At 50.2% G+C, this 27,626-nt stretch overlaps 1 protein-coding gene and 1 long non-coding RNA gene across 3 annotated transcripts in view; both read left to right on the top strand.

The window, feature by feature from the left end:
* Positions 1-27,626, top strand: part of LOC135214141 (uncharacterized) — a 556,803-nt gene that overhangs the window by 251,878 nt on the left and 277,299 nt on the right. The window lies entirely within an intron of this gene.
* Positions 13,219-27,626, top strand: part of LOC135214495 (heparan sulfate 2-O-sulfotransferase 1-like) — a 127,329-nt gene continuing 112,921 nt past the window's right edge. Inside the window, exon 1 of the mRNA XM_064248866.1 lies at positions 13,219-13,485. Coding sequence (XP_064104936.1) covers positions 13,353-13,485 — 133 coding nt within the window. The 5' untranslated portion in view covers positions 13,219-13,352. The remainder of the gene's footprint in view (positions 13,486-27,626) is intronic.

Below are 27,626 nucleotides of genomic sequence, written 5' to 3'. Positions count from 1 at the left end.
TTCGACCACCTGGACCACCCACACAGCCTGCCGTACCTGCCGTGACCACCGCTGCTGTTCCTGTTTCTGCTCCTGCCGTCTCGACTGCCGTTCCTGTGATGCTCGCACCTGCTGATGTTGTTCCTGTTCCTGGCGCCGCTGCTCCCGATGCTGGTCTGTTCGGACAGGTACGTCCGGGCCCTGTTGCTTCGGCAACAGCAGCCCCGGCTCCGTCCTGGATGACAGATCTGACGTCGGTCCTGAGAGGTTGACGAAGAAGAAGAAGAAGAGGAGGAAGGTGTCGTCGTCGTCTTCATCGTCTTCTTCGTCGTCGTCGTCGTCTTCTTCTAAGGCCCCACCGCCTAAGAAGAAGAAGGTTGCCTCCCCCCCCCCTAAGAAGTCTCCTTCGGGAACTTCTAAGGGCCCGTCTCGCTCCGGTGAGACGGGGGGTTCTTCCGCTGGTCGCCCTGCTCCTTCGGGAGCAGGACCCGTCTCTTCTCCCGCAAGGAAGAAGACTACGGGGACCAGAGGGGTGCCGGCTAACACCGGCACTTCCTCTCCTGCTGTCAGTGGTTCGGCCACAGCAGCAGGATACCGGCTCGGCCAGCTCGTTCGCGAGAGGTACCGAGTGTACGGTCGCCTAACAGTGACCGTGCAGCCAGGAACCAGACCTCTGAGTCCGCTCAGCGTCAGGTTCACGGCACGGAGCGGAAGACTGGTGACAGCCGCTCACGCGGCTCTCACCAGACCAGCTCTCGCTCTCACGGCGAGCAGCTGGCTACCCGGGCGGACGTGACGGTCCATGACCGGCCACGGGCTGAGGCTGGGAAGAGGTCCCCCCGTTCGCCGGCACCAGCCACGGCTGGTACCAGCGAACTGACGCACCGTGAGGATACGCACCGATCTCACAGTGACAGTGGAGCTCGCCGGTCGCCTGACCGTCGCTCTCGCAGAGAGCGATCGGGTACGGCGACCAGCACCAGCTCCTCTGACACACGACCGCCGGGGCCGCTGTTCTCGGTCCAGCCGTTCTCCACAGCGAGACGGCTCGACTAGGTCTGCAGCTCGATCACCACCGCGGGTTGGCGATCGCCTGCAGTCCTCCAAGCCCACTGGTTCTGCCAGCGAGCGAGGAGGGAGCGTCAGGTCTGCCTCTCCCATACCTTCAACCTCCTCGGGTTACACCGGGAGGGGCGAGGTATTGAGGAGTGATCGTGAGGGGTGCGCCCCTCAGGATCCCGCCACGTCGTCGTACGTACCAGGCTCGGTTCTCGGACAGCCAGGTCGTACGCACAGGTGGTTGGAGGAGACCGAGAGGGGGCTGTCGCTGCTCCTCTCCTTGAGGGAGGAGGGTCTCGGGAGATGCTCCTGTTTGAGGGACTGGACGGTCCGACTCCACAGGATGCTATCACGCCCGAGATCCAGAGGAACTTTGCCGAGGTTATTGCGCTGATTCGTCAGCACAACGACCTCGGGGAAGGATCGCCGCTCCCACCATCCGAGCCCACGTCCCGGCTCGAGTCGTTCTGGGGCCCGAAGAGGGAACCCAGACCGACGGTGGGTTTGCCGCGTTCACAGCTTGCGGACTCAGTGCTGGACCGGTTGAATCGCTTGTCTCCGGGCAAGACGGTTCGCTCAAGTCTGGCAGGTCGAACAAGCTGCTTCCACCTCCTCTGCTACGACAGCGGCGGTTTTACGTGCCATCTGAAGACCCGATGCCGCCCAAACAGGTCAACCCGGAGTTAGCTAGGCTGACTCCGGGTGTCTCTCTACAACAGCTCCTGTCCGAGAACCTGTGGTTCTCGCAGCAAGAGGCACTAGGCCTGGAATCTACCGCCATGGCAGCTTTCCAGGCCGTCTCCTGGCTAGATCTGTGGTCCCTCACAGTATCTAAGGTCGCAGCAAAACTCCGGGGGAATTTCTCCCGAAGAGGACTCGGCCTTCAGGAGACTTTGCCAGTCCGGGGGAAGAGCCATCTCCTTCCTTGCCCACCAGACGGTGAACCTGTGGGCCAACCTGGTTCTCGACGAAGGGACGCTGTCCTTACTCGGGTTTCCAGGGCGGACCGGGCGTGAGGCGGCGTTGGTTCTTCGAAAACGGACCTCTACGGAGTTCCACGTCTCTCTTCCCAGGAGAGATGGTGGACGCTGCGGTGGACAGACGGCGCACTGATGAACAGTGACCGTCTGGTTCACCAGGCAGTCTCGAAGGCTTCTTGGGCAGCCTCTGGACTGCGGCCAAGTCTAAGAGCTCGGCTAGCGCTTCCTCGGCTGCTAAGACGGTTGCTGCGTCGAAGCCCCGAGGAATGACTCTGTCTTCTTCGACTTCTAGCAAGGGGAGCCGTAACCAGCCCTCCTCCCAGCCCTCCTCATCCGTGAGGCTCTGGGAAGAAGTCGAAGAAAGGGGGGAAACGCTAGGGACGGCGTTCCCCCTCACCTGCTGCCGGAAGTGGGGGGGTGCCTGGCCAGCCATTGGGCAACTTGGCAGCGTTACGGCGCCGAGACCTGGATTGTAGATGTCCTTCGGGAGGATATCTATTACCCTTCGAATCTCGGCCACCCCTCACCTACCAAAACCCGGTCCAACAGCAGTCGTACGTTCCAGGGTCATCGAAGGACGTAGCACTGAGACAGGAGATCAAGACCATGCTGAGCAAGAGAGCTGTAGAGATCGTCACGGATCAGTCACCGGGCTTTTACAGTCGACTCTTCCTGGTGGAAAAGTCTACGGGAGGCTGGCGCCCGGTGATAGATCTCTCTCCCCTGAACCAGTTTGTTCGACCAGAACCCGGTTCACGATGGAGACGGCACGCTCAGTGCTCGACTCCATCAAGGGAGAACGATTTCATGCTTTCAGTGACTTGAAGGATGCGTATTCCAAATACCCACTTCATCAGTCTCCAGAAAGTACCTCCGCTTCATCCTCGACGGGACGGTGTACCAGTTCAGGGCACTGTGCTTCGGTCTCTCAACCGCCCCACAGGTGTTCACGCGAGTGTTCACTCTGGTGTCTGCTTGGGCCCATTCGCACGGGATACGTCTGATGAGGTATCTCGACGATTGGTTAGTCCTGGCGAGCTCCCGCTCGCAGTTGCTACAGGACAGGGATCGACTGCTCGAGTTCTGCGCGATCTGGGGATCGTGGTGAACTTCGAGAAGTCCGATCTCGAGCCCAAGCAGAGGATGAAGTACCTGGGTATGCTGATCGACACGGTAGCAGGGCGGAGTCTTCCCCGCAGACTCGCGGATCAGCAGATTCAGGGAGGCAGCCAACCAGTTCCTGTCTCGGCAGGAACAGGTAGCTCAGCGATGGCAAGTCGTGATCGGAGGACACCTGTCGTCACTCGAGAAGTTAGTCCCTCACGGGCGTCTTCAACCTGCGGTCTCTTCAGTGGAGACTAAAGGAGAGTTGGTCGCAGGCGACGGATCCCCCAAGCTTTCCCATGTCACTGACACAGGAGGTGAGGCAGGACCTAGCCTGGTGGCTGGACGACAGGAACCTCTTAAGAGGAGTGCCTCTGCGCACTCCCCCCCCGGACATGCAGCTGTTCTCAGACGCATCGACCGAGGGATGGGGCGCACACCTGGAGGAGTTGCTGACTTCAGGAGTGTGGGACGAGAACGACAAGCACCTTCACATCAATGTACTGGAACTCAAGGCAGCGTTTCTCGCTCTCCAAGAGTTTCAGGACCGCTTGATGGGACACTCAGTGGTGTTGATGTGCGACAACACCACGGTGGTGGCTTACGTCAACAAACAGGGGGGCCTAGTGTCTCTCCCGTTGTACCAGTTGACTCGGCAGGTGCACGAGTGGGCTCAGGCACACTCAATAGAGCTGTCGGCACGCTACATTCCAGGGAAGAGGAATGTAGTAGCAGACACGCTCAGCCGTCGGGATCAGGTGATAGGGACCGAATGGTCTCTACACCAGGACTGGCGGAAAGGCTCTTCGACCTGTGTGGGGGCGACCAGTCGTGGATACTGTTCGCCAACACCCGGCACAACAGGAAGCTCCAGGTGTTTCTTCTCGGCCGTGCCGGACCCGAAGGGAGCCATGGGCAGCTGCAGAGGACGCTCTTCAACACCCGTGGGACAACCTCTTCGCCTATGCCTTTCCCCCGTTCAGCCTGATTCGCAAGGTGATCAGTCGAGCACTGGTCACCCCGAATCTCAGGATGATCCTGGTGGCTCCCAAGTGGCCACAGGCCATTTGGTATCCGGACCTGCTGGCTCTTCTCGTAGGAGAACCGAGAGAGATTCCCCCTTGCACAACCTTCTCGCCCAGCCACACGTCGAGCGGTACCACCGAGCAGTCCAGTCCCTACGTCTTCACGGCTGGCTGTTATCCACCATCTCTTGCGAACGAGAGGCTTTTCTCGTAGCGCAGCAACAGAGATGGCTGGAAAACGTCCGTCAGTCCTCTGCAGCTGTGTACCAGGGGAAGTGGGCCGTCTTCTGTGGTTGGTGTCGTAGACGGGGTATATCTCTCTCAGAGCCACTCTTCAGCAGGTAGCGGATTTCCTCGTTTTTCTTCGCCGAGAGAAGCTCCTCTCAGTCCCCACAGTTAAAGGATACAGAGCCGCCTTGGCGCTCGTCCTGAAACTGAGGGGGTTGGACATCTCGAACTCATTCGAGATCTCCTTGCTTATGAGGAGCTTCGAAGGTCTTGCCCACCCAGGGAACTCAGGCCCCCTGCGTGGGACGTGACTCTCGTCCTTAGGAGTTTGACTCGAACGCCGTTCGAGCCGCTCCGAGAGTCGTCAGACAGGGATCTGACCCTCAAAGACCCCTCTTCTTGCTGGCCCTGGCATCGGCGAAGAGAGTAGGGGCAACTTCATGGGTCTTTCCTATGATGTACGGACACTCCAGGGGATGGGGATCTGTGACGCTCGATTTCGTCCCGAACTTCGTTGCGAAGACTCAGAAACCGTCGGTCCCTGACGACAGGTTCGAGTCATTCACGATTCCCTCCCTATTGGACTTCACCGATAATGATGCGGATGAGATGCTGCTTTGTCCTGTGAGGGCGCTACGGCGCTATCTGAAGAGAACTCGACACCTCAGGCCTGAGTTGTCGACGCCTCTTCGTTAGCACCGGGGTTACCAAGAAAGAAGTATCCAAGAACACTCTTTCTTTCTGGCTGCGTGAGGTCATCAGGAGGGCGTATGAGGCTGATGGTAGTGACGACATCCGTACGTCCCGTCCGAGAGCTCACGAAGTCAGAAGTATTGCCCCAGCGTTGGCGTTCCGTAAGAACTTCTCCGTGGCGCAGGTCCTGAAGGCAGGGGTCTGGTCTAACCAGACTACCTTTACGTCCTTCTACCTTCGGGATATTGCCCACAGGTCCTTGGATACGTTTTTCCTTGGGACCCGTGGTGGCTGCTCAACAAGTTGTGTAGCTAACCCAGACCCTCGCAGGCTGAACAGCATCGAGTCCTGGTGTGACTGTGTGGATGGATGTGTGAGTGAGTGAGTGACTGGCTCTCTCTTCCATCTTTTCCTTCCCCTCTACCTGTGGGCAGAGGGCCATGTCGTCACTACGCTGGATGAGGACGAGATGCAGGTGAGCTATATGACAGAGCCCCATCCTATCCCTTTCACTAGGGATAGGAGCAGAATATTCCACCCACTTCCTTCTACAAGGGGGGAAGTGGATGCCTACAAGAGTTCAAACCCATGACTTTATATTTGACTCCTGTACAGGAACAAGTTCTTACATTGCTGGTAACGAAGAGATACGCATGCCTCTCTCTTAGTACTCGGTCCAGAGGTCAGACCATTGATCCTGCGTGTAACACACCCCGATCAATCGGACAGAGGCTTGGATCCCTCCCTCGCTCTTACGACCAGGGAGGCTTCCAAGGTTGGGCGAACACCAGTCTGTTCACAAAAGACTCAGATTTCCACCCACCCACAAGAATGAGTTCTTCCTATTGTAATAAAAGGACCGAACGGTTTGTATGCCGTGTCGGAACAAATGACAATTTGTCCAAAATTGCATTTTTCCTAACTATACAAACCTGAGGTCCTTTTACACATAGCCCCACCATCATGCCACCCTCACTCTGCAGTTTTTGCTTGGGCCAAAGCAAAAGTGATTTGTTTACCTCCCAGTCGCGCGCGCGCGCCTGTCGACCAAGCAGTTAACTACCGAACCCCTTGTTCGAAAGCTTACGACCTCCATCCAGCTGCCGCTAGTACCTTCCTATTGTAAAAGGACCTCAGGTTTGTATAGTTAGGAAAAATGCAATTTTGGACAAATTGTCATTTTAAGCTGCTGTTGAGTAGAAACTCTTAGCTAAGTAATTACTGGGCAAGTATATATTTGCTAAAATAATTTTATTATAAAAAATATAATTTTTCCTAACAAACAAACATGAAGGTATTTACATTTATGGCCAACCTCCGCCAGCCACCCTCGTTCTGATACCCACCGCCGGAAGGCAACTTGGAATGCAGATTGACGACGTTGGACCGGGCTTCCCCCTTACTGTCGGTAGGTAACAACCTTATCTTAAAATGGCCGTTCCAGCTTGCATACGCAAACTAAATCCTAAGTAAAGACTTCAGGTTTGTATGTTAGGAAAAATACAAATGACTTTAAAAATGTTGTTTTCACATAAGTGACTTACCGAACAGTTACATAGCTTATAGCATCTTACCTACGGCAGTCGAAATCAAATTGTTGGCGCCAGCGGCGTTGCTATCTTAAGTATAGGTGATACAAGACCCGCCCACAAATCCGGGAACCCTGGGTACTGCTAGCCTTCTACCGTCAATTTTCGTTTCTGTTTTCTTTTCCGCTCACGGGTAAACACCGTGAGATTTTCGCTGCAGTCTCCTGCGTCGCCATTTTGTTTTGGATTTTGGTTTTTGTTTGGTGATGTACAAGTTTTGGTTTTTTTCTTGCCAGTTAGCTATCTCTATTCAGTTTTTCGTCATTATTGCTAATTATGTCAGATTCTAGTTCATCTGCGGTAAGGTTTTGCAGCGCTGGCTGCAAAACAAGATTAGCTAAGTTATGTCACGATCCGCACTCTAAGTGCACTATATGCAGAGGACAAATTGTAATGGTATGGATGTGACATGTGATGAATGTAAAGAATGGATGAACAGGGATGGAAGGCGTTAGATCGCATGCTGAGAAAATGGAGAAAAGATAGGAAGAGGAAGGCAGCTCTAGGGCTAGTAGTAAGAATAGGTTAGAAACTACTCCTGTTCCTTCGGAGACAAAAATAAGTCTCCTCTTGCCTCTCCTATTAGAGAATATTTCTCCAATTAATAGTCCTCCTACTTCTCCTTTGATTACCCCTGTTCAAGTTGCCCATGTTTCCGAACCCAACACCATTGCCTTGCTTGAGTCTAAGATGGATAAAAAGTTCGAAGTGTTAGCTGAATCAGTTATGAAGTTAGGAATGTCTTTTAAAGCTTTTGTAGATAGTACAGTGAAATCTAGTGCAGTGCAAAGTGTTAATGTTGCGCCTGAGGAGGCGGTTGTCCGTTCCCCCTCGACTCCCAGACGAAGGTCACTGTCCCGCTCCCCCGCAACCGGGAGAAGACATACCGGAGGGTCGAAAGGAGTCTGGGGGAGTTTGCCCACGGTCAGCCGTCGACTCCATCGACTCGCGGTGTCGTCCAAAAGATGTGGAAAGGTGTTAGTGTTTGTGATTCTCGTCTGTCTTCTGATTCGGAAGTGCAATCGCCAGTGCGCAAAAGGCGAGGTGATTTGGTGTCTCGACCGTTAAAAAGACATTCGATTCTTGCGGGTGATTCGTCACCGACTCCTGTTAAGAAGTCTAAGAGGCATTGAGTCCTCAACCTTCGTGTAGTTTTGCTCCGGATGTGATATTTAGTGAATCTCCTCCGCAGTCGCATTTTTCGGCTAAAAGCAATGGCTCTCGGGACTAGACTTTGTGATAATTCACGATCGCTCGACTCTCCCAAGCGAGTCTCGGTCGCAGTTTCGGCTCGGTCGCCTCGTTCGACTCCGTATTACTGTCCAGAGAAGCGTATTCGCTCGTCTTTCGTTCGACTCGCCGTGAGTCGATAGGAATTTCGACTGGTTGTTCGCCTGTGTCGACTTGTGGTGCGAAGACTTCACCTGTTAGAAAGAATCGTTCTTCGACTGAAAGACCATCGACTGCTACAGTGTTAGACGATTCTACCTTAGCTCCATTTAAGAAGCATTTCCAGGATCTTATGAGTTTTGTTGAAATCCTCCACCGGGGTAGAACATAGCCTGATTTCGCTCTGCTTCCGTGCAGTCTGAAGAGGAAGCTTTGGATCAAGATGACAAGGATTCGTCGGCTTATTCGAGTCTTCTTAAATTTTTCCTGTCCACTTATCCAGATTACTTTGAACCTGCTTCTCCGTCTTCACCGCCTTCAATGTTCGTTAAAGATAGGAAGACAGCGTATTCGTGTCTACCTAAACTGGTTCTTTCTCAGTCCCTCGAAGCAGGCCCTTAAGGAGTCAACAGAGTGGCTTTCTAAGAAGAGGGAAACAGGTAAGGCTTCGTTTGCTTTCCCACCTTCTAAGCTTCAGAGTAAAGCGTATCGCTTCTACGCAACTGGAGAAGTTCCTTCTTTGGGAGTGTGCCTCCTCCCAGGGAGACTTCTCCGGTTTAGTGGACTCACACCGAAGAGCAGCTTTTTCGTCAGCTAAAATTTTGTTTTCTTCTTCAGAGCTGGACCATTTGGTGAAGAATATTTTTAAAGTATTTGAGGTATTTAGTTTTTTGGGACTGGACTATTGCCTCTTTAGCTCGCAAGATTGAAGACTGTCAGTCTTTGAAGAAGATTTTGCCAACAGACTGGTTAGGAGTTCTGTCTGTGCGGATAAGGCTGTTAGAGATGGTCAGGGAGAATTAGCAGCCCTTTCACAATGGGAGTGATGAAAAGAGAGAAAGTGGTGTTCTTTTCGTGTCTAAAGGAGTCACTAATAACCAGAAGTCGGCTCTCATGTTTGCTCCTCTCTGTAAATCTCATCTTTTCCCTGAAGAAACCATTCAGCAAATTCTTTCGGATTTAGAAAAGAAACTCTACTAATGATCTCCTCCTTCAGTCTTCCAGACGTACGAAAGAGCCTACTACGACAGGAGCTAAGTCTTCTCCTCTTCAGAAGCATCCCTTTCGAGGGAATAAACCTAAGTGGCAACGACCCAGGACTAATTTGCGTCCACAGTACAAGTCCTCAAAGAAACCTCCCCCCAAACCTTCGGACAAGTGAGAAGCCGTTTCCTTCACGTGCAAGTAGGGGCAAGACTCCATCTTTTTTGGGAAGAATGGAGTCGAAGAGGTGCAGAGCAATGGGTAGTTCAAGTTCTTCGAGAGGGATACTCAATTCCTTTTGTTTTTAGATCCTCTCTCCGATACACCAATCAGCTTAACAGCATATTCTCCAGGATCAGAGAGAGCTTTGGCTTTAGCAGCAGAGGTCAATGCACTCATCAAGAAGGGAACAATAGAGGAAGTCCTCGACAGTTCTCAGGGATTTCTACAACAGACTCTTGTAGTTCCCAAAGCCTCGGGAGGTTGGAGGCCAGTGCTAGATGTAAGCGCATTGAACCTTTTTGTGCTGAAGACAAAGTTCATATGGAAACAAATCATTCTGTGATGTCGGCACTGTTCGCCCAGGCGATTGGATGGTGTCCCTGGACATGAAGGACGCCTACTTTCATGTCCGATTCACCAGAGTTCAAAGAAGTTCCTGAGATTTGTGTTCGAAGGGAGGACGTATCAATTCAGAGCCCTTTGTTTCGGCCTTTCGACGGCCCCTCAAGTATTTACTCGTGTTCTTGCTCCATTGGGGAAATGGCTGCATATGTTGGGCATAAATGCAGCATTTTACCTGGACGACTGGCTTCTCAGATCGGGTTCGAGGACACAGTGCGTGAAGGATTTACGGAAGACACTGTCATTAGCGAGTCAATTGGGAATTCTCATCAACCTGGAGAAGTCTCAATTAGTGCCGTCCCAGAAGATCCCCTATTTGGGGATGATTCTGGACTCTCAGACTTTTCGGGTTTTCTGTCCCCGAAAAGAATAGAATCTTGCCTCAAAAAAGTGAGCCAATTCCTGAATCGTCAGTCCTCCTCCGCCTTGGAATGGATGAGTCTTCTAGGGACGTTATCATCAGTAGAGACGTTTGTAAAGTTGGGTCGTCTTCACAGGAGATCTCTTCAGTTTTATCTCAAAGCGAGTTGGTGTCGGAAGTCTCAACCAGAAACACGTATTCGTTCCCAGTGTCGGAAGAGATCAAGAACGACTTGAGATGGTGGATGTCGAGGGAAAGATTGCAGGAGGGTCTCCCTCCCTGACATTAAGGAACCCAGACGTAGAATTATACTCCGACGCATCGGACAGAGGTTGGGGAGCTCTCTGGAGGGACCAAAAAGATCTCAGGATTATGGTCAGAGAAAGAGAGGTTGAATCACATCAACATGAAGGAGTTGAAGGCGATTTGGTTCGGTTCTGCAAGCATTCGCTCCTTTGGTCGTGGAAAAGAGAGTGGCAGTATACTCGACAACACCACCCGCTCTATCTATATCAGGAATCAGGAGGAACCCATTCATTCTCCCTCAACAAAGTCGCAGAAGATCTCCTCTCTGGTCTCAAGATCGGGATATTTCCCTCGTTCCGAGGTTTGTACAGGGAAGTTAAATGTACTGGCAGACGAACTCAGTCGAGTAAACCAAGTTCTTCCCACGGAGTGGACATTGCAAGACAAAATTTGTCAGGAACTGTGGAAACTTTGGGGAAGACCTTCAGTGGATCTGTTTGCACGTCGAGGAACAATCGACTTCCGATCTTTTGTTCCCCAGTTCAGATCCTCTTGCTTGGAAGACCGACGCAATGCAATGCTTCAGGATTGGACGGGTCTAGACGTTTACGCCTTTCCCTCCCCATTTGGAATGATCAGAGAGGGTGTTGAACAAGTTCCTCTCACATCAAAATGTGTCAATGACGTTGGTAGCACCATTCTGGCCCAGGAAAGAGTGGTTTCCAGACCTTCTCAAGTTGGTTATAGACCATCCCAGACTTCTTCCTCATATCCTCGGCTACTCAAACAGCCCCACTTCGACAGGTATCATCAGAATTTGTCCGCTCTGTCACTGACAGGGTTCAGATCTGTCCGGAAACTCGTCAGAGCTAAGGGGTTTTCTCGTAGAGCGGCAGAGGCTATTGCTAACTGTCGAAGAAGCTCTTCTGCCAAGCTTTACCAATCAAAGTGGGGAGTCTTTAGGACGGGTGCAGAAGACATAATTTCTCGTCTTCTAAAAACCTCTGTGACAGAAATAGCTGATTTTTTGCTGTACCTTAAAGAAGTTAAGAAACTTGTCGGTATCGACAATTAAAGGGTACAGAGCTATGCTGTCCTCAGTGTTTAAGCATAGAGGGCTTGACATCTCTCTAACCAGGATATTGGAGATTTAATTAAATCTTTTAATACAGTAAAAGTATCCAAGAAGGATAGTGTGGACTGGAACTTGGACGTAGTTTTTAACTTTTCTGATGTCTTCACGATTCGAGCCACTTCGTGAAGCGTCTTTGAGAGATGTAACGAGGAAGGCACTTTTTCTCTTCGCTTTGGCTACAGCGGAAGAGTGAGTGAGTTACAAGCCATCCACAAAGAGGTGGGGTTCAAAAATCGTAATGCGGTTTGTTCTTTTGTTAACGAATTTTTAGCAAAGAACGAATCTCCCTCTAACCCATGGCCTAAATCTTTTGTACTTAAGGGATTATCTAATATAGTGGGTCCGATGGACGCAAGAATATTTACTATGTCCTGTCAGAGCTCTGAAATGTTACCTGTCAAGGACACAATCCGTTAGAGGTAATTCCGACCGACTTTGGTGTTCGGTTAAGAATTCTGCAAAACCCCTCTCCAAGAACGCTATTTCGTTCTTTTTGAGAAGTCTGATACTGAGTCACACTCTCAAGTCCAAGATCAGACTCTAAATGTGCTTAAGGTGAAAGCACATGAAATACGTTGCAGTTGGCGACAATTCCTTTAAAGCTTCCAAGCACAATATGTCGCTTTCCTTTTCCCGGGATTCTTCAATCTACGTTTTTTTAGGATGATCGAGATCTTGTGTTCGCCTCATTTATTTTACCTGAAGAATGTAGAGGCTACCTATGATAGTTGTTGTAAATTGGGTCCTTTGTCGGTAGCGGGCATGTGTTGGGAAAGGAAACATAGGGGAACTTTCTCTCCTCTACTGCTCCTCGCCTTGTTATAGGTTGTTGAGTCGTGGGGCAGACTGGAGGCTCATAGTGCTTTGGAGAACCTCCAGATCTTTATTTATTACTTTGAGTATGTCATTATTTTTTGGTATAGGTGATGGTCTGTTGTTTATCTGGTTTCTGAAGCCCAGGGCAAGGGCATTGTCTGTTTTTTAATATTTTGTCAACCAACGGTCTTGTCCATGGTTACCAAAATCCCCACGAAGTAGGGACGACCCAATGGCCTATACTGCCACGTCTCCCTACGAGTGATGAGAGCGCCAACCAGAGGCAGTATTCTCCTGCAGCTGCTCTCTCACAAGGTAGGGTACTGCAACATTTGCTGTTTAATGGTGTCCTTACTGTCATTTTTATGTAGTCCATCTACCCTCCTTCCGGGTATTTGGATTCAGCTATGTAACTGTTCGGTAAGTCACTTATGTGAAAATGATATTTTCATGATAAAATAAAGTTTCACATATACTTACCGAACAGTTACATAATCAAAGCCCACCCACCTCCCACAGATGGACGTGTCGGCTAAACGAAAATTGACGGTAGAAGGCTAGCAGTACCCAGGGTTCCCGGATGTGGGCGGGTCTTGTATCACCTATACTTAAGATAGCAACGCCGCTGGCGCCAACAATTTGAATTTCGACTGCCGTAGGTAAGAAGCTATAAGCTATGTAACTGTTCGGTAAGTATATGTGAAACTTTATTTTATCATGAAATATCATATTTTTAAAGTATAATTTGCATAATTCCTAACATACAAACCTGAAGTTTTTTACATTAATGTCCCACCTCAGCCAGCCCCCATGGGCCAAAAGTGAAGCTAACAATTTTGTCTGTTCCAGTTCACAATTGGAGGCTAAATCCCTGTGTGAAGAGAAATACAAATTACTTAAAACATTTTGCTATTTTTAACAGTGAGCTGTGTTTTTAAACATGCAATAATTGTATAAACTTTCTTCTTGAAATTTTAAAATTTTCCACTTTTCAACTTGAAGTGTAGTAGGTGTTCCTACTCCTGATGTACAGTTTATGGAACTAGCCTAATTTCTAAGAATGTAGATAATTTTGTTAAGGTACATTTTAATTTGTTATATATTCCATTCCAGACTGTGATAAGCCTTACAAATTCCACTATGAATAGTTCGCGCTTGAAGAGTTCTCGGTACCTTGTTTTTTTAACAATTGGAGTGAGCGGGTTTACAATTCTGATGTATTTCCACTTGGCTACAGAAGTAACACATTTACGCAATGTAATGCATTCGCATGGTATGTAATTTGGTACTGGTCTGTGTAGCATGTTGTGTAAAGTATAAATGTGTTCACATAATGAATAATGCAGTAATGACAATGGTCTTTTCAAATATTATGGCCACTATTTCATTTGATATGCTTTGTGCTTTTTTGTATTTTTGGTATGACTTATAAAAGAGGAAAACAAAGTGTATGCCTTATATTACAGAATTTATGTAGAGTATAATGAAAGAGGTATTTATACGGATTTGTGTTACAGTTCTGTTCAGAATCCAGTCTAGTTTAAAGATTAACCTTATACGTATGTCTCTTTAAGATAATGCATGAAATGAGCAATTTTCTATGTGATTTCCAGAGATATAAACCATGATGATATAAGGCATATTATACTAGGTGTTTGTTCCTACACAATATACAAATCATCAATCCTTTACACAAGATATTACTTTCAGTAAAGCTGGAATGACCATTTAACTTTTGAACAAGACGGTTAGGCAGTTAAGTATCATCTGGTTGGCGGGACTCCCACCCGCGTGGATGTAAGCATTCCAATTTGTTTTGACCATTGTGTGATGAGGATGTGTGTCTCCTCTCTCTGCCCAGCTTGCTATTTCACTTTTTTTCCCGTGGGATCTTTCTTTTTTATCTTTGTGATACTGTGCTTGATTGTGTGTGTTTGATTTTGATATTACTACTACATGCAAACCCATGAACCATCTAAGCTTGTGCGGAAGGGCAGTGCCCCGTGTTTATGGTAGGCCATGCACACACTTCTGCTCCACTATTGTTGTTGACCCTCATGTCCTCTCCACTATACTCGGTTTTTTTCCATCTGTCCACCAGCCTGTGGTGTTTGTGTATGGTAACACTGCGTCCCGGGCTTTAGATAGTTACATTCAGCTTACATTCAACAATTACAATAATATCCTATTTCGAATAATAACGGTGTAATTTGCATACAGTAAGTCACAGATATCCTTTTATTTACCTCAAACTTACATTTAGCGTAACTATCTAAATTCCGGGACGCAGTGTTACCATACGCAAACACCACATGCAGGTGGACAGATGGAAAAAACAGAGTACAGTTGCATGCATGAGTGTAAGCCACTCTATGTGTGATGAGTGTTGTTCCTGGCCTCCAGTACAGTGGGTGACGTTTACCAACAGGAGGCAGTACAAGAAGGCATCCAAAGCGTTGTCTGGTGGTCACATGCTGCAGACTACGCCTTCTTCGTCTATGTCCTTGCTAAACTTCCTCTCATGTCTGTCTCTCCTTCAGGAGCAATCTCTCCCTTGTCATCTTCACTTGGTTCGTCAGGTGAAGACCTCTGCAGGGGTAATCAGGACAACCTCGGCTTGATGGTCTCTGCTCACTCCAAGGGGTGAGAGAAGTCTACTTCCCCTAAATCTGACGGTTTCTACCTCAGGTCAGGTGGACGAACTCCGAGAGACTTGGATCTCCATGGGTTTTTCGGGTGTTTCTTCAGTACAGTGCTTGCTCGCGCACCTGAAGTCATGTCGCATGCCTGAGATACCTGTATAGTAACCCATGCCTATGTTACTGCTACCACCACTACTGTGACGATGACAGCGTTTGCTAAGACTAGTACTATTTTGGTCACCACTCATGCTCCAACCCTGATTACCCTGGCTGTTGTGGACCATCCTGCTCCCCATGCTACTGCCTCAGGTTGTGCAGTAACCCTTCCACCTGCTGTTCCTGTCCCTCCCGCCTGTATGGGGTACTGCTTGCTGACTGCGATCCTGAAAATTTCCAGGAAGAAGTCATCTTTGTCTTTGTCTTCTGCTGCCTCCTCCCCTTCTTCTTATGCTTGCTGGCCGAAGAAGGAGGAGGTTGCTTTTTCCCCCCTCAAGAAGTTCTGTCATGGGGCTTCTAAGGGACTGCCTTCCTCCACAGGGGTGGCAGTGGGATCTATCGTTGGCTCACCCAAGTCTTCATACTTGGAGGCCGTATCATGTACCCCGCTGGGGTTTCACGATTCAGGAGCCTTGAGTGCCTGAGTCTCCAAGGCTCATGCACCCAGAACCAGTTCTGGGAAGTCTTCTTACAAAATGGCTTCTGTGCCTGCCTCCTCCTGTGTTTCTTTGGACACATGGGTGGGAGGGGCTCCCGTTGATTGTCATGGACGTGATTCAGGAGCTTTGGGTGCCTGACAGGATCAAGTCACTCTGGATACTTGGGTTTTGCCTAAACCTCAAGTACCCCAAACCAGTACTGGAGAACCTGCTCCCCTGGTCTGGTTCAGCACAGGATGAGAGGTGTCGAAGCATGCAGGTGCTTCTTCACCTCTCACCGGTACTTCTTTGAGTACTTGCCAGGTTCCTGACCTAGTTTTTCAGACTCGAGGGTCCGAACACCCAGTCTTCTTCTCGCCAGCAGGCTTCAGCCTTGGAGAAGACTGGAGCACATTGTGAGGACAGTGCAAATTCATGCCTAGCAGTATGTGACTACTCTCCTCTAGCCAGCCCTTGTTTATGTTCGCGTGATTGACTCTGCTTGCCTGACGAGAGCTTTCGGGTACATTTGTGTTAACGTTTAAGCTCTCCTTGGGACAGTACCTTGCCTCGCAAGCGTAGGCCTTCCCCTAGATCCGTGTAGCAACTACCATCATGGGTTGGTGATTTTCCATAGCCTTCCTTTCCTGCCAGTACTTCTGGCAGAACAGGAAGGATTGCTCGATCCCCCTCATCTATCCCCTCAACCTCCAAGGGTTAAACTGGGAAGCATAAGTCAGACAGGAGGGGCTCTGATGGGAATACTTTTTCCAGACACAGTCCTACCGTGATCTACACTCTGGGTTCGGTTCTTGGACTGACTTGGATGTATGTACAAGTAGTCAAGGGAGGATCAAAGCGGTCTGCTAAGGTTCTCCTGCCTACGGAGATAGTGGATTGGGACGACCACACCCTGGAAGGACCCAAGGGTCTTAGGATTCTGACACCCCAAGTTACAAAAGGACCTTTGTGGAGATCATTGCACTGATTCATCAGCACACTGATCTCTGGGAAGGGCCATGGCCACTACTGTGGATTGTCTGTTGCTCCTTGAATCTTTTTGGGGTCTTAAGACAGAACCCAAAGTTTTTTTTGGATTGCCATGGTCTGAGTTTTCTGGAGGAGTACTCAAGCAAGTGATTTCTCTGGTCTCTGGGCAGGAGGATTCGCTTAGCTTGAATTGTTCTGAGGAGCTACTTCTCACACTGCTGCCTTGACAATAGTGTTTTTATAAACCCTCAGAGAGGTCATTGCCAACTAAGCAGGTTGATCTCGACCTGGTTCATCTAGGCCTGATTCTTTTGCTGCAGGAGCTTATTGCAGAAGGGGTCTCTCTTTTGCCATGGCAGCACTCCAGGCAGTCTCCTGGTTGGATCTGTGGTCCTTCACTGTTTCCAAGGTAGCTTCCTCCTTGGGTTTGATCATCCCTGGAGAGGATTCCATCTTTGGGAGACTGTACCAGTTTGGAGGTAGGGCTATCTCCTATTCGGTCCACAAGATGACAAACCTGTGGGTTAATGTGGTGTTTGAAGAGGAGGGACTCTGTCGTGAATCAATTCTCCCATGTTTGTAGGACCCGAGTCGGCTCTGACCCTAAGGAATGGACTGTTGTTGGGTTCTGCCTCTCTTCCCCAGAGATCAGGTAGATGCTGCGGTGGACAAGAGACGTGTCGAGGATAATGGCCGCCTTTTCCACCAGGTAGTGGCAAAGACCTTTTGGGCCTTCATGTGCCACTGCGGCTCAACCCTTGGGTCAAGCTAGCACTTCCTCAGCCCCTAAGAAGTCCCAGGCTTCGAAGGGTGCTCAAGGAAATGCCCAGTCTTTCCAGTCTGGAAAAGTGGGCAAAGGATAGAAGGAGAGAGGACTCTAGGGGGAGTGTTCCCCTCCAGCTGCTGTAATTGGTATGGGGTTGCCTGTCAAGCCATTGGGCAACATGGCAGTGATACAGAGCTGCGACCTTGGTAGTGGATGTCCTTCAGAAGGGCTATTTACTTCCATTCAAGTCCTGACCACCCCTCACCAATGACTCGGTCCATCTCCTGACTTTCATACCTGGCTCACTGAAGGATCTTGCCCTCCAGGAGGAGGTGCAGGTGATTCTGAAGAAAGGCACTGTAGAGGTCGTGACAGATCGGTCCCCCAGGCTTTTACAGCGATATCTTACTTGCAGAGAAAGCTTCAGGAGAGTGGAGACTGGCCATAGCTCTCTGTTGAACTGACTTGTTTGCAAGAATTCATTCACGATGGAAACAACACATTCTGTGGTCGCATCCATCAAAGAGAACGACTTCATACTTATGTTGGACTTGAAGGATGCGTATTTTCAAATACACATCCATCCACCCTCTTGCAAGTACCTACACTTTATCCTCATTGGGACAGTACTTTAGTTCAGGGTACTCTGCTTCAGGCTCTTGACTGCTCCCCAGGTGTTCGTATGAGTGTTCACCCTTGGACCCATTTGCATGGGATATGTCTGTTGAGGTATCTCGATGATTGGCTTATCCTGGCAAGCTCCTGCTGGCAGTTGCTTCAGGACAGAAGTCTGCTCCTTAAATTTTGCTGCAACCTAGGAGTTGTGATGAATTTCGAGAAGACCAATCTGATCCCCAAGCAGAGGATAAAGTACCTGGGCATACTTATTGACACAGCAGCAGCAAGAGTCGTCCCCTCAGACTCTCATATTAGCAGGTTCAGGGAAACAGCACAGTTGTTCCTGTCTTGGTGGGAGCAACCAGCTCGGCAGTGGCAAGTCATTCTGGTTACCTGTCGTCCTTGGAGAAGCTGGTCTGTCATGGCTGGATATTTCAGAAAAACCTCTGCAGCTGTACACGGAAGGTGGGCTGTCTTCTGTGGTTGGTCTTGTTGACGGAGTCTCTCCGGCTGGAGGTCCTATTCAGCAGGGAGCTGACTTCCTTGTCTTTCTTCGTTGAGAGAAGCTTCTCTCTGTGTCAGCTATGAGTTTATAGGGCCACCCTGGGCTTAGTCATATGCCCAAGGGGAGTAGATATCTCCCCCTTGCTGGAGGTATCTCTGCTGATTAGAAACTTGAGAAGTCTTGCCCGCCCAAGGAGCTTGTACCCTGAGTGGGACATGACTATTGTTTGTTCCGACACGGCATACAAACCTTCGGTCCTTTTACAATAGGAAGGTACTAGCGGCAGCTGGATAGGTCGTAAGCTTTCGAACAAGGGGTTCGGTAGTTAACTGCTTGTCCGACAGGCGCGCGCGACTGGGAGGTAAACAAACCACTTTTGCTTTCGGCCTGCTGGCGTGTGGACGTGTATCATCGCTCTCTGCCCGCTTCATCGTCGTTGCTTTCGCATGGTTGTGTTTTTCTTTTTCTATTTATCTAGTGAAACTGAATTGTAAGTACAATCATTTCATATTTATTTCCATTGAATTCAATTGTGAATTAAAGGATCTTGGTTTCACCACGCCCTCCGATTACCCAGTGCCGGACTGAAGTGCGTAAGTGCGGGAATTCATTTTCCCAGAAAATGATCCTCCCGTATTGTGTATGCTCGGTGCCGATGGGCGGAGAGCGCTCGCTCCGAGCGTATATTTTGGTTGGAAATGTGTAGATGAAAATCGTAAGTAAGTGCTCTTTTCATTTATATTTTTTTTTGACCTGTATGCTCGTTGCCGAGCGAATGCGCTCGGCACGAAAACTTATTCTGTATGGAAGTGGAATCGCAAGTACAGTATTCTTTTTCATTTTCATATATATTTATTTTGATTGTAGCAATACTCATTTGTTCCGATACGTAATACAAACCGTCGGTCCTTTAACAATAGGAAGGTAACTAGCGGCAGCTGGGACGGTCGTAAGCTTCGAACAAGGGGAGAACGGTAGTTAACTGCTTGTCCGATCGTGCGCGCGCCCGCGCGCCCGAGAGGTGAAGAATCACTTTTGCTTTCGGCCGCGGGTGTGAAGGACGTGTTTTCGGCATCGCTCTCTTGCCCCAGCTTCATTCATCGTCCGTATGCTTTGTTTATTTAATTGTGTTTTCTACTAATGGTTTGTTTGACTTGAAAATGAAACTGTAAGTACACTGTTTTCATTTTCATTACTTAATTATGAATCAACATGGAGCTATCGCCGTAGAGACGGCGATTTCCGCTCTTTTCATGAATTGAACCCTTGAATTATGTCTCGGTGCCGAGGGTGGGCGCACTCGCGCCGAGTCATGTATTTTGGGCGAAAGTGTGTAATTGAAAGATGTAAGTAACTCTTTTTTCATTATTTTTTTGCCCTGTGCGTTCGTTGCCGAGAGCTTGATTGCGCTCGGCAAGAGCCTCTTATTTTGTATGAATAGAAATGCAATGAAAGTGGTTTCGCAATGCAGTTTTCTTTTCATTTTCATTTATTAATTGCATCAAATTTAATTTTGGATCAATTTCCGCTCTTACCCGGGAATTAATCCTTACGATTTATTGCTGTGAAAGTGAAAATAGCAAGTGCAGTATTGTTCATTTTCATATATATTTATGATAGCATCATATTATTATGGATCAAGTTTCCGCTCTTACCATTGGGAATTGATTTTTCCCTCTTTAGTTCTATGAACGTGAATCGCAAGCATATTCTGTTTCATTTTCATATTACTTTTCACTGCTGTGCGGGGGTAGGGGAAGCGAAGGTCTGCCAGGAAGTCGTCGGAAAGCTCTCCCGCGACTCCCCTTGGTATCCGATTCTTCGTCTTCTTTCCTGCCCCCCCGCTCAGCTTCCTCGTATTTTGTTTTTTGGGGTCTTTCCTTCCGTTCGGGTGGGGCATGTCTCCCCCCCCCGTGCGTGAGGGAACCCCTCTTACTAATCTGTCTGTGCTACCGAAGGTGCTACAGCCGTGGGAGACGACCTTGGACAGGTATGGACCACTGCGGCTGCAGGGCGTGCCTAGCATCCACGACTGCTGCAGAGTCTAGCGAGGTCTGGGGCGGTGACCTTGGAGTGGTCTCCACTACAACCTTCACGGCCGCGTTATGCTGCTTCCCCCCGCTGGTCTACACTCCCCATGCTGTGTCGGTGACGCCGTCTGCCGCTTCTAGGGCCGGTCGCCGCCGTACCGAGGAGGGGTACTGCCACCGCCGGCCTGGTGTTTTCTTCGTTCGTTGCCTGCCCCAGACTTCCGCTGTTCCAGCAGCTCACCCCTGGACCGGCCGCCAGTACCACGCTGGCTGCCGAGATTCTACGAGGCGATGGCTGGGCCTGCCGTACCTGTCGCTGATGTGGTTTCCCGCTACTGGCTTGGCTGTCCTTCTGTGTTTACGCTGCCGCTGTTCCTGCCGCTCCTGACTGGTTGCTGTTCCTGTCGCTCCTGGTTCCTGCGCCTGTCCATGTCTGGTCCTGCCCATGGGTGTGTCTTCCCCAGTCCCAGGTCCTTCCGGACAGGTGCAGTCGGGCCGTGTTGCTTCGGCAATAGGCCCGACTCCGGCCGCCCTGGATGGAGGACCTGACGACTGTCCTGCGTGAGCTGACGAAGAAGAGGAAGGTGTCATCTTCGTCTTCGTCTGTTGCTGCCTCTTCCCCTTCGACTTCTAAGGCCCATAAGCCGAAGAAGAAGAAGGCTGCCTCCCCCCCCTAAGAAGTCTCCTTCGGGAACTTCTAAGGGCCCGTCCCACCTCGGTGGGACGGGGGTCCTTCTGCTGGTCCTCCTGCTCCTTCGGGAGCGGGGCCCGTCTTCCCTTCGTAAGGAAGAGATAGACGGGGACCAGAGGAGTATCGGTTAGCTCTGGTACTTCCTCGCCTGGTGCTAGGCGGCGATGCCGCTACGGCCAGGTTCCGGCTCGGTCTCTCGTTCGCGGGAGAAATCCCGAGTGTTACGCTCTCCCTCGGGAGACCGTGCAGCCAAAGTTTCGGCGCCAGAGTTCGCTCGGCGCCAAGACCACGGCACGGAGCAGAAGGCTGGCGAGAACCGCTCAGGTGACTCTCGCCAGGCCAGCGGCCGCTCTCGCAGCGACCAGCTGGTAACCGGGTTTTGTTATTCCCCCTAAGAAGACTCCTTCGGGAAACTTCGAAGGGCTCGTCACATTCCGGTGTGACGGGGGGGTTCTTCTGCTGGTCCTCCTGTTTCCTTCGGGAACGGGGCCCGTCTCCCCTTCTGAGAAGAAGAAGAAAGACAGGGGACCAATGGGTGCTGGCTACCGCTGTTACACCCTCGCCTGGTCTTGGGCAGCTCTGCTGCTAAGCCAGGTACCGGCTCGGTTTTCTCGTCCGCGAGAAGTTCCCGAGTGTACAATCTCCTTCGGGTGAACCCGTGCAGCCAAAGTTAAGACGCCTGAGTTCGCTCAGCGTCATGACCGAGGCACGGAGCAGAAGACTGTCGAGAGCCGCTCAATTGTGACTCTCGCCAGGCCAGCGGCCGCTCTCGCAGCGACCAGCCGGTACCTCGGTGGACGTGACGGTCTCTCTGACCGGCCACGGGTTGAGGCTGGGAAGAGGTCCCCCAGGTCCCCTCGACCGACGTACCAGGCCTCAGGCTGGTACCAGCGGTTTGACGTGCCGCGAGGACGCTCACCGGTCTCACGGCGAAAGCGAGCTCTGCAGGTCACCCGGACCGCCGCTCCCACAGGGACCGGGCGGATACGGTACCAGCAGCAGCTCGTCTGACGCACGGGACCTGGGTCGACGTGCTCAGTCGAGCCGCTCGCCACAGGTGAAGCGTCACGGCCAGGCCTGCAGATCGATCCCCACCGCGGGTTGGTGATCGGCTGCAGCCCCCCACGTACGCTGGTCCTGCCAGCGAGCGGGGTGGGGGGGGAGCGTCAGGTCTGTCTCTCCACTACCTTCAACTTCCTCGGGCTACCCCAAGGAAGAGCGAGGTAGCTAGGAGTGATCGTGAGAGGTGCGCCGCTCACGATCCCGTCACGACGCCGCACGTGCCACGTATGGTCTTAGACCAACCAGGACGTACGCGCAAGTGATTGGAGGCGACCGTCAGGGGGGTGGGGAGAGGGGGTAGCGTCAGTTCTGTCTCTCCGATACCTTCAACTTCCTCGGCATACGCCAGGAAGAGCGAGGTATATAGGAGTGATCGTGAAGAGATGCGCCGCTCACGATCCCGTCACGACGCCGCACGTGCCAGGTTGGTCTTAGGACCAACCAGGACGTACGCGCAAGTGATTTGGAGGCAACCGTCAGGGATCTGTTGCTGGTCCTTCTTCTGAAGGAGGAGGGTCCTGGGAGCTGCTCTTGTTGGAGGGACTGGACGGTCCTACTCCTCAAGACGCTGTAACTTCCGAGATTCAGAGTAACTTTACCCAGGTTATTGCACTGATTCGTCAGCACAACGACCGGGGGGAAGGATCGCCGCTCCCACCAGCAGAGCCATGTCTCTGCTCGAGTCGTTTTGGGGCCCGAGAGGGAACCCAAACTGACGGTGGGTATGCCGCGATCGGAGCTTGCCGATTCTGTCTTGAACCAGAGTCTCTCGTCTCCGGACAAGAAGGCTCTCTCAGTTCTGGCCGGTCGATCAAGCTACTTCCACCTCCTCTACTGCGACAGCGGCGTTTCTACGTGTCTTCGGACACCGTATTTAAATACTCCTTCGGTCCTACCTGAGAGGTTTCGACCTCGACGAGGACTGAATGAGTCGGAGGACGGTATCGGCGGCTCTCTCCTGTCAGGTGTCGATCAGCCCCACCCAGACGACGTTCACAGTGGCGGCAGACCCTTACCTACAGTGAGAGTTCGTAACCCTCCTCGGGGAAAACGTTTTCTCCTGACGATACGTTTTCCCAGACTCTGAGAGGCCATCGCCGCAAGGCGATGGCTGCTCCTACTCTTCTCCAACTGCTAGTTCCACTGGGAAGGCGAGCGAGTATCCAATTCCTCCCCCATTCCCTCTCTCCTTACGGCTACGAGGGAAAGGGGAAGGATCCTACAGAGATTTCTCTGTAGGATCCCACGTTGGGGACTGCGCTACCAGGGGGGACCTTCGGGTCCTACCTGACGTAAGCCCCGGTCGTTGAGGAGGGATCCTGCCCCTTCTCGATTTCTACGGGAATCGAGAGGACCACCAGCCGATATCGTTTGACGAATTCGGTGGGGGTTTCGCAGACTGCTTAGAATTCTACGGAATTTCTAGCGCATTCAGAGTGTTAGAGTTTCTTACGATCTCCAAACACTTAGGCGAGACCACGGTCCAAAGTGAGCGAGACGAGAATCCCCGATATGTTACACGATAATCGGGAACCTCGCCTATGCTCGAATTCCTGGAATTCTAGCATTAGGAAGAAGACTGCTGCTGAAAAGAAGACTATCTCACAGTAGGCGACCAACCTGGAATAGAGAAGAACGGACGAATATCCAGTTTGGCTGGAACTATCGTCTTAGTATTCTGTTCACCATTGAAGCTTTCCCTCGAGGAAGACTTCTCCTTCATCTCTTTAATAGAGAACGAAGGTGGTCGATCTCCAATCCTTATTTTGTTTTCTTGAAGGAAAGAATTTAGGATGGAGATCGTTGTTCAGATCCTAGAAATATACTAGTATATTAACCTCGCGACATGATTCTGCTAAGCAGTTGAATGGTCCGAGGGTACGCGCATATCCTGGTTATTCTACGGATTGCGACTTAGACGAAAAGTATTCTAATTGAACTGCAACCCGGTTGCCTGCAAACCTCCCAGGAGTTTCCAGTTTCAATTTTATACTTATGGTGTTGTCACAACAACACCATTTAAGCTTTTTATAATTTACCGAAATTCGTTTCGCTTAAATATAATTGCTCGAGCATATCTTTTTATGCTCGGTGGTTTCTAGCCGAACGCATTCCTTCGTGGAAAAAGGATACTTGGCAACTCCAAGGATGACGAGTCAGCGACAGCTACCTGCGTATGGAATTGCCCGAGGCATTTCAGTATCAGCTGCCGCTTTGAGATAGACGGTTGTTTATGTCTTTCTCACCTGCTTTGATTGAATAACAACCGTATCTCTGCCTAACAATCACGACTTAAGTCTCTGATTAACGGGGATTCTCGCATATACATGAATGACCATCTACTGCTGTGAAACGCTAGTATTCATCGTCTTCGGTATTGCGAGAATTTTAAACAGAGATATCTATTCGACTCTCATCTTTCTGTTTACCGCACGGTAACAGAATTCTGTAATAGTCTCTTGCTGCATCGTATCCCAGATAATGCGAATGATTTTTTGCGGAATCTGAGTTTGTCCTCAAAATATCTTGTATTCGGAGGTGTACAATTGTTCATTGTTCACCCCGGATTAGCAGATGTATTGAAAGACATCGCCTACTCCCACACCTGCCAGCTCTACTTCCAAACGTTCAGCCCATGAGAAGCAGTTCTTCAAGCGGCTCTCCCCCCTGTGTTTCATTACTGAAGAACGCCCCGCTTTCATTGCACAAACGGACAGCAATGAAATGGCGGTTAGCGTTTTCAGTCATTTGTAAGCACAGGTTTAGAATCTTGAGATTCCTTCTCTCGATTCAGCTGGAAGACGTAGGTTGCATTCATTGCCTACCTTCGTCTTCAACGTCACAATAGTGTTGTTTTCTCCTTAAGCTGAGATTTCAACGTCTATGAGATTTTCTTGCCATCAGGGACCTCGGTCTTTTGAAGGCAATTGACTTTCCCCGCCTTTTGAGCTTATGCATTAAGAGAATCATCGCCGCGCCGTCCGGCATCGGTGACTAACAAATATTTTATTTGTTTGGTCTCTCAGCATAACTCTTTAAAGGGCGAAGGTCACGTACTTACCCGGATGCTTGGACAACTTGCCTCTACTGATTCCGAACCAGTCAGTCGGCAGCTGTCAGAGCGCCCGAGTCAGTTACGAACTATGCTGTGGACTTAGTTCGGTTGTTCCAGAGCAATCATTACTTCGTCTTAATAGCTTGTCAGTATGAGTACTGTACATAACCAAAGTCGAGAAGAGGGATAGGTCATACGACTATTCCCTTCTTTCGTCTTAGGTAACTGCATGACTTCTCTTGAGAAGTCAAGCACAAAGGGGATGGGGATTTGTGACGCTCGATTTCGTACCGATCTTCGTAGCGAAGACTCAGAACCCTTTTGGTAACTGACGATTGGTTCGAGTCCTTCACAATACCCTCCCTAATGGACTTCACCGCCTCCGATACGAAGGCTATGCTGCTTTGTCCTGTGAAGGTGCGACGGAGCTGTCTGAAGAAACTCGACACCCAGGATAGTGTGGACGCCTCTTCATCATTCTCTCGCGTTCCGCAAGAACTTCTCCGTGGCGCAGGTAATGAAGGCAGGCGCCTGGTCCAACCGGACCGCATGCACCGTCCTTCTACCTTCAGGATATTGCCCACAGTTCCTTGGATCTTTTTCCTTGGGAACCGTGGTGGTTGCTCAACAGTTGTGTAGTTAACCCAGACCCTCGCAGGCTGAACAGCATCGAGTCCTGGTGTGACCGTAAGAATGGATGAGGAATGAGAGTGACTGGGCTCCTCTTCCCATCTTTTTCTTCCCTCTACCTTTGGGTAGAGGGACACGGTCGTCACCCTGCTGGGTAAGGACGAGATGCAGGTGAGCTACTCAATAGAGCACCATCCTATCCCTTTCAGTAGGGATAGGAGTAAATATCCACCACTTCCTCCAACAAGGGGGAGGAAGTGGATGCCAAATTGAGACAAACCCATCATTTTATGATTGTCTCTTGCAAACAGGAACAAGTTCTTGCTTGCTGGTACGAAGAGATACGCTTGCCTCTCTCTTAGTACTTGGCCCAGAGGTCTGACCATTGATCCTGCGGTGCACACCCCGATCAATCGGACAGAGGTTTGGATCCCTCCCTTGCTCTTACGACCAGGGAGGCACTCCAGGGTTGGACGAACACCAGTCTGTTCACCAAAAAGACTCAGATTCCTCCCACCAAGAAGTGAGTCTTCCTATTGTTAAAGGACCGAGGGTTTGTATTACGTATCGGAACAAATGACAATTTGTCGAAAATTGCATTTTTCCTAACTATACAAACCTGAGGTCCTTTACATATAGTCCCACCTCATGCCACCCCTCACTCTGCAACTTTTTGCATGGGCCTAAAGCAAAAGTGATTCTTCACCCGCGCGCACGATCGGACAAGCAGTTAACTACCGTTCTCCCCTTGTTCGAAGCTTACGACCGTCCCAGCTGCCGCTAGTTACCTTCCTATTGTTAAAGGACCTCAGGTTTGTATAGTTAGGAAAAATGCAATTTTCGACAAATTGTCATTTTGGATCAGTTTCCGAGCTTACCCGGAAATTGATCCTTTCCCCTTTTTATTTGAATGAAGTGAAATCGCAAGTGCAGTTCTTTTTCATTTTCATATTTTATTGAGATTGCATTGTTTACTTGGATCAATGTTTCCGCTATTTCCCGGGAATTGATCCTTCCCCATTTTTATTTGTATGAAGTGAAATCGCAAGCGCAGTATTCTTTTTCATTTTCATATATATTTTGATTGCATCAATTCATTATGGATCAAGGTTTCCATTCATAATCGGGAATGGATCCTTTTACCCTTGCGCTCGGTACCGAGGGCGCAAATGCGCTCGATCCGAGCCCTTATTCATTGTGAAGTGAATCGTAATGCAAGATTCTTTTTCATTTTATTCCTTTTATTATTGATTGCATCAATATTTATTTGGTTCAAGTTCCGCTCAGTCAGGGAATTGATCCTTATGCCCTTGCATTCGGGGCCAAGGGCACGATTGCTCTCGGGCTCTTATTATTATTGTTGGGTACATGGGTGCTGTGCGGGGGTGGGGAACGAGAACCCCCCCCCGCTCTGCTCCCACAGATGGCCCTTCCCCTTGGGGGGGGGAGGTTATCTGCGTTCTTCTCCTCGCCCGATCCGTCGAGCGCGGGGGAGTCGCTCGTGCCCGATGTACAATTGTATTCGGGGTCTTCCACTCGTTCGGAGAGGGCTCACGCGCGCGGGGAGGGGACACTAATCGCTACTACTGTTATTTCCGCAGGTGCTACTGCCACGAGGGTGGACCTTGTGAGGTATGGGCGTCCTTCCATTTGCAGGGCGTGCTAGTGTCCAGGGGCTGCGGTTTCTATGTCTGGGCCTACTGCGGTCACCCATGGAGTGGTGACCACGCTCCAGGTGACGACGTCCCTCCTCACCTGGTGTACTCGCCTCACGTGGTAACAGTCTTGCC

The sequence above is a fragment of the Macrobrachium nipponense genome, chromosome 45, assembly GCF_015104395.2.
Source record: "Macrobrachium nipponense isolate FS-2020 chromosome 45, ASM1510439v2, whole genome shotgun sequence".
In the NCBI taxonomy this organism is placed as follows: domain Eukaryota; kingdom Metazoa; phylum Arthropoda; class Malacostraca; order Decapoda; family Palaemonidae; genus Macrobrachium; species Macrobrachium nipponense.
Note: the sequence above shows the minus strand (reverse complement) of the source record. Positions and strands in the feature narration are given on the sequence as shown.